At 47.0% G+C, this 7204-nt stretch overlaps 1 protein-coding gene across 7 annotated transcripts in view; it reads left to right on the top strand.

The window, feature by feature from the left end:
• Cracdl (CRACD like) overlaps nt 1-7204 on the top strand; it is a 106552-nt gene that overhangs the window by 64926 nt on the left and 34422 nt on the right. For all 7 annotated transcript variants that reach the window (XM_055607127.1, XM_055607146.1, XM_055607154.1 and 4 more), the window contains exon 2: nt 2966-3045. In XM_055607127.1, coding sequence (XP_055463102.1) covers nt 2976-3045 — 70 coding nt within the window. In that variant the 5' untranslated portion in view covers nt 2966-2975. The remainder of the gene's footprint in view (nt 1-2965; nt 3046-7204) is intronic.

The raw sequence follows: 7204 nt of genomic DNA, 5'->3' as shown, positions 1-7204 counted from the left end.
TCTGGTCCATGAGGGATGCTGGTTTCTGGTCCTGTGGAGGATGCTGGCTTCTGGTCCTGTGGAAGATTCTGGCCTCTGGTCCTGTGAGGGATGCTGGCTTCTTCTCTTCACTGTCATCCTGGTGGGTTTGGAATCACAATGGGAACACACCTCTGAGTGAGTCCATGAGTATGTTTTCAAAAGCAGTTTTAACAGAACAGGGTAGACCCTGCCTGAATGTGAGAGGCATCATCCCAAGGGCTGGGTCCCAGGCTAAACAGAAAGAAGAAGGCAGGCGAAGTGCCAGCATCCTCTTTGTCCACTTCCCAACTGGGAGTGCAGTTGGGAGCTGCTCCCTGACGCTCCTGTTGCCATGGTTTCCGAACCACGACAGACTGTACTCTCAAACCAGGAAGTAAAACAAACCAAACCCTTCCTTCCTTTCGAGCTGCTGGGATATGGTGACAGATGAGAGCTACGTGACCCCTGCCTCTCTCGGGTGTTGTCCCATTTGTCAGGTGTTGTTGCAGCGGTGAAATAAGCAATTTGTGCAGGTCCTACCGGATTGAAGGTTTTCTAGTCTGTCTTCTGTCAGTGGGGCACCCACTTGGGAGCCCAGTGCTGGTGTATTTCAGAATGCAACCCAAAGACACCCCAGTATCCAAGAGGTTGCTCTTTTCCTTTGAACCACATGGCACACGTATCAGAAGGAAGACAGGTGGAGCAGAGACGTGACCAGGTGCCCAGACCAGCGTCTGCGGTCCCTTCGTCAGCGGGCACCATTGGTCTTCTTGAGTCTCCTGGATGTTCTGGCACCTAATGCTGCTCGGAATTAACCTTTCGGGAGGATAGGAGCCACGCAGGTGTGCCTGGGTCCCTTTTTGTCCCCGCTGCCTCTGCCTGCTCCTGAACCCTCAGCCCCAGGCAGCTTTATCACAGCCACAGCATTCAACCGGGAGAAGCAGGTCTGAGCCTTTGGGCTGCTCCAGGGTCACAGGGTAAAAAGAGGGTGTCCCCTGCTACACGCCTGGCCACGGTGCTCCGATACACACCTGCACTCTCACACACAGCCCCCCCCGTACTTCCTGTCATGGCTGTGTCTCAGCTGCCACAGGTGGCGGCACAGTGTCTGTGGAGTTCACCTTCTCGGTTAGACCCACCCCCACAGATGCCTCCACTCAGCCTGAGAACGCTGTCGCCTTGGCCCTGGTCCCTGGCAGAGCCGGCATGGTGGGAAGATCGTCTCAGGGGCAGAGTCTATGCTTAGGACTCCTGGCTTCCCTGGATCCTACCCAGGGCATCTCCGAGGGCACACATTAAAAAAAAACACTATAAGGGTAGATGAGGGGGAACATGCCTTTAATCCAAGCAATCAGAAGTGTGCCGCAGGCTAGTTTTAATTAAACTTGGCACAAACTAGAGTCGTTTTGGCAGAGGGAACCTCAGTTAGAAAATGTGCCTGCGAGATTGCCTTGTGACATTTTCTTATTTGGTGATTGAGGTGGGAGGGTTCAACTCAGTTGTGGGCAGTGCCACCCCTGGGCCAGTGGCCCTGGGTGCTGTAAGAGAGCAGGCTGAGGAAGCTGTGAGGAGCAAGCCAGTAGGCAGCACCCTCCATGGTCTCTGTATCAGCTCCTGCCTCCAGGTTCCTGCCCCGTATGGGTTCCTGTCCTGACTTCCCTCAGTCATGGACTGTGTTGTAGAACTGTAAACTGAAATAAATAATTTTCTCTCCCAAGTTGCTTTTGGTCATGGTGTTCCATCACAGCAATAGAAACCCTAATTAAGACTGGGAAGAGGAGGCAGGTGGGTCTCTGTGCATTTGAAGCCAGCCTTGTCTACATAGCAAGTCCCAAGCCAACTAGTGTTACGTAGTGAGACCCGGTCTCGGGTGATGATGGTGATGAAAAATTCTGAAAGAAACCAAGCTGGAGGGAGGACAAAGTCTAACGTTTCTATTAAAGGCCACGTAAACATCATTACCAACTCCAGCACAGACCAGTGCGTATATTTCTTTCCTTCTGTTAAATATGTTCATTCTATCCCCCCATCATTTACACCTTCTGTGAAAGCCGAACTATGAATTGGTTAATCAAATGCTTGAACCTCTTTTTCAGTATGCGGATTCGTAGTCACTCCCAGGAAAAAATGCCTTTCTGCATAGAGTGTGCTGTGCACAGAGGAGGGTGTGCTGTCTGGGCTGGGTCTGGGGGGCAAGAATTCAAGCAGTGCCCATTGCTGTGGCAGGATTATGGACGAGTCAATCAGATACCTTTATTTAGGAAGAAGGTAAATCCGCATGGATGAACTGGTGATAGCAACTGGAGTGGTTTACTTGGAAGTGTTCTAGCGGGCATGGGCGTGGAGTACGGTGAAGGAGGATAATTTGGATGGGGTTCACCAGATGTTCACCGTGCTTCTGTGTCCGCTCGGAATTTTCCCCAGTTCAAAACCACCAGGCTCCATGTAAATAACAGTATCAAAGCATCATGCAGCCTTTCAGATGACTCTCAGAAAGAATTCTAACCAAGCAGAATGCTACAAACACCAAAGTCAAATTTCTTAGTGTGTCTGAAGAAAGGCGGGTTGGAAAGAGATGGAAACGTTCGTTACGATTATCCTCAGTTGGTGGGATTATGGGGATTTTTTTTTATCCTCTGCATTTCCCAAACTTGGTACAGGAAAAACAATTTCTCAGACTTCCAGAGACTTTCCTTGAAAGTCTCTGACCTGCCATTGCGTTTAATGATGCCGTTAGGCTTTCTGGGAAATTGCTGCCATCAGCAATTAGCAAGCTCTTCCGTGCTTGCTGTTGTGTGGCCGTGGCTGTGGTTGAGCCTGCTCTGTCACCCTCTCTGCCCAGGACTCCGACTTTTCAGAGGCAGGACAGGTGAGGGGACAGGCGGAAGCAGTCCCCACCACCGTGGCACCTGTGGGTCGCTCGGCTCAGCGTGCTCCTCTAACACGGATTTCCGTCTGGTTTTAGTGAACTGGACATGATTTCCGCGAGGGTGATGGACATGAAACTTCGGGAGGCTGCCGAAGGCCTTGGCGAGGATGGCACAGGTGAGGCCCCCTGCTCGGGGGAGCTGTGTTTGGTTGGATGGAGCTGTACTTTGGGGCTGTGTTTGTGGAGAGGAGTTTAGCCCCACATCGGGTCGGCTCAGACATCCCAGGCCCACACTGTCTCTGCTTACCGTTTGTTGCTGTCTGGCAGCAGCACTCTCTTGCTGTTCTGGCAAAGCATGGGGGCTCTGAGTGTTGGTTTCCCTTTCCTGGGGGTAAGGATGGCCCTGTATTTGACTTGAAAGCAAAGGAGCAGGGGCTGCACTTTAATGGCAGAGGCAAGAGGATCCCAAGTTCAAGGCCAGGTCGGGCTGCATATAGAGGCCAAGGCTACATGGCTTCATTTATCACCCAGCAATTTCCAAAGGTATGCAGAGGAGGTTTTGTGAAGTACCAGCTGAGCTGATCCTCCAGAGAAAATAATGACATCAAAAGAGCCTTTGACCCTCTGTTTCGACATCTACCAGGCCTTTATCTCGGTCTCTGCTGAGCCGACGTCCAGGCTCCTGAGTCAGCAGCTGAGAACATATTCCGAGAACGATCTTGGAATGGTCACGGCCTTGCTGTTTGTGTCTTGATTCAGCTGTGAAACTGATGCCAAAAGGCACTAATCTCCCTCGGGGCACATGCTCATCGATTTCAGCCGTTTTACTCACTTTATTTTGTTAACAGAGGTCTCCAACCCTCTCTTGCTTAAATTTGAAATACCCGGAGTCATTTTCTTTGGCTTAGGCCAGGAAGAAGAACTTCCCACGATAATAAACCCCATGGCCAGCTGCTACCGTCAGACATTTATTTCAGTGACCTCCCTATTTCATATATAAAGATGGTCCAGTTCTGTCATCTTTGAGTAGGTACAAATATAAGGTAATGGTATCTTAAGACTAACTCTGAGTGGGGAAATCGGTCCTTCAGACTGTACCGTGTCGTGGGACCCTGACTCACTGCTTTTAAAATAAGAAAATGTTATGGCAGGTATTTCACGTTCCACAAAATAGCATTAAAATTTGGCCTGTGTAGGTCACCATGAGGAATCAGCTTTAGAAAATGAGAGAGTCGACACTGCACTTTTGTTTCAACTAATAGTGAACTCATGGTGAACAGACAAACTTCTCCTTCTTAAATTTTGAAAATCCTAGAAGGGAACTTGAGGTGAAGGGGAACTTATTGGTAGCTTAGACAGAGAAGTGAGCGCAGTTTTCCTTTAGTCTTTTACTCTGGAGTTTTGACTCTCATTTCCTTTTTGGGTAGCATGTGGGGGGCGGATAGAGGGACCTGAGGAGATCTAATAGAAGACCTTCCTTTTGATGAGTGACACAGTGGGTGTGAACTTGGACAAGCCAGCCCTTCTGAGCAGTTGTAGCGCTTGGACAGTCCAGAGAGCCTCAAACCTTGAACTTGGGCCAGCAGTGCTCCTAGGTCAAACCTGACCCCTGGTGCTGGGCAGGAGCAAGCTGCTGTCTTACCTAGAGCAGCCGCTGGGGAGGTGGAGACAGGACTTCCAGCGCTCAAGGTCATCCGTGGCTACACAGATAGCTGAATGCCGCCACCCTGGGATGTAGGAAGATGCAAAGGATGTTTGCTTCCTTTGCAAGCAAACCAACCAACCCAGAAAGACAGGGCTGGAGAGATGGCTCAGCAGTTAAGAGCACTCGCTGCTCTTGCAGAGGAGCCGGATTCAAGTCCCAACACCCACATGGCAGCTCCCAACCATCTGGAGCTGCAGTTCCAGGAGATCTGACTCCACACGTGGAGTTCTTACACACGCAGGCACAACACCCGTAGGTGTAAGATGAAGGGAGGTTCAAAACAGACGAAAGCGAAGGGGAGCAGGAGGGAGAGAGGCAGAGGGAGAAAGAAAAGAACGTCATCCATCTGCACCTCACAGCTCAGAGCGTGGTACAGAAGGACCGTGAGACTCCCATCCTTTGTAAGAACAGTGAGGTAAAACGTGTTACCTACGGCTAGACCAGCGTTCCTAGCTACACCACCGTAGCCTATACAGGAGAATTTTCTGAATGAAACCTCATCAAAATTTAAAACTTTTGTCTGTAAAAACACTATGAAGAGAACAAAAATATAAGTTACAGATTGGAAAAACTGTAAATCACATTAGTTAAAAAAAGAACCCATACATTGAGCATACATTTTAAACCAAAGTAAAATAATAATAATAATAATAATAATAATAATAATAATAATAATAATTTAAAATTGGCCAGGGACTTTTAAAGATGACTTGCCGAAGAATGTGGACAAATGGCAGTATCTATAGTCTTTAGGTGACACAAATTAAAAACTATAGCTTTAAACTAAGTTGAAACTTAAAAAAAAAAAACCGACAAGTACTGGTCATGATGCTTTTCCTCATAGAATACAAAAATGGTCTAGCCACTTTGAAAGACATTTTGGCAATTTCTTACAAAGTTTATCACATAGCCATATATTGAAGTATTAGCCTAAAGACAGTTTACACAAAAACTGAAAGTGATTTTATTGGTGATTGCAAGGTGTCCTTCGGTCAGCCACATGGCTCAGCCAGCCAATACACCTATGTAACGGAATACTACTTGTGGTAAAAAAAGAAAAAGAACAAACTACTGGTGTTTAGTCACAGCCTGAATGGGTTTCTACGTGAAAAAAGCTGAATCAAAAGGCTGCATTCTGTGCCATGATCTACACATTGGGACTCAACCTAAGAGTGAACAGATGCTGCTTGTTATGGATGGGAAGCCGGAGGAAACGCCACAGACTTACATTCCGCATCTTGGCTGAGGAAGAATTTGGGCTGGTCTACAGATGCCAGAGTGATTTTTACCATCGTGTAAGAGATTTTAAACGATATTGCTGATTTAAAAAACACATGTTTTTTTTTTTTTTTTTTTTTTTTTTAAAGTCAATGTAATTAGCAAAACCTCGGTGTTCCGTTTAGGAGCAGATTACAGCAGCTCAAAACTACAGGGAATCATACTCCTTGGCTAGAATGCAGAGTGCAATGATGGGAAGAAGGGGAACGGCAAAGACGAGGCAGAGCTGAGTGGTGACCTGTGGTATGTCTTCACTCGGGCTCAGAGAGCAGGCGATGCCCGGAAATTTCCTAGAATTCTTACAGATTGTGTGTGTGTGTGTGTGTGTGTGTGTGTGTGTGTGTATGAAAAAACAGTAGCCTCATCCACAGTTTTAAGATGCCCAGTGAGGGGCCGGAGAGGTGGTCCAGGGGGTAAGAGCATCACTTGCTGCTCTTGCAGAGGAGCTGAGTTCGGTTCTCAAGGAAGCCACCTGAAGCTCCAACTTCATGCCCCCTGGCACTCTCTCCTGGCCTCTGCAGGCACCACGTGTGCACAGACATCTCTACCTAAATAAAAACAAAGCAGGTAAATTAAACAACAAACAAACAAACAGTGATTCCTAAGAGGAATAAATAAAGGCAGTAAAAATACAGTGGGAAAGATGCAGGAAGCCGAAGTTCAACGGAAGAGTCTTAAGTCCAAGGAAGAGAGGGCCACCTTCGGAACAAAGAGTATTGGCCGGTTTCTGAACTGTACAGTAGGACCCATGAAGCTGTGAATTATTAGAAAACATAACTACCAGCGCAAGGAGGATATGTGTCAGGACTGGGAGGAAGCAGGCACGGACAAAGGCCCATGTTTGCCACTGACAACTGAAGAAAGGTAAATAAAACCTTAATATCTCGCTCTCTGAAATTGTTAGGACAACTTTATTTTAAAAATTAGCAGAGATATAAAATATAAACTCAAAATAAAAGTGGCAGTGCTCAACTTGCCCTCTCTAAAACCGGGAAGAAAGTGCATCGTTTTCTAAGCACTGTAGAAACTCACTATGGTAATCCATAAAGTAAGTCTCAACAGGTTTGAATAGAATAAAATTCAGAGTACATTATCTCGATACAAGGAAATTAGTAACAAGGAGACAGAAGACTACCAAGTGCTTGGAAATGAAGACACAGATCTCAGAAGGCATAAGCATGGCACTCAGAAAACACTTCTAACCAAACCTAAATGAAAACACAAATGTCTGTGATGGGTAGAACATGACAGATCTGGAGAGAACTGTATTTCCTGAAATGTATGTATTAGCAAAGCAGGGAAGGTTTTTAAATTGTAGGCTTTCCTCAAATGAACATTTAAAAAAAAAAAAA

Source organism: Psammomys obesus, unplaced genomic scaffold, assembly GCF_907164565.1.
Source record: "Psammomys obesus unplaced genomic scaffold, mPsaObe1.curated_primary_1811, whole genome shotgun sequence".
Lineage (NCBI taxonomy): Eukaryota > Metazoa > Chordata > Mammalia > Rodentia > Muridae > Psammomys > Psammomys obesus.
This window is presented reverse-complemented; position numbering and strand designations above follow the sequence as displayed.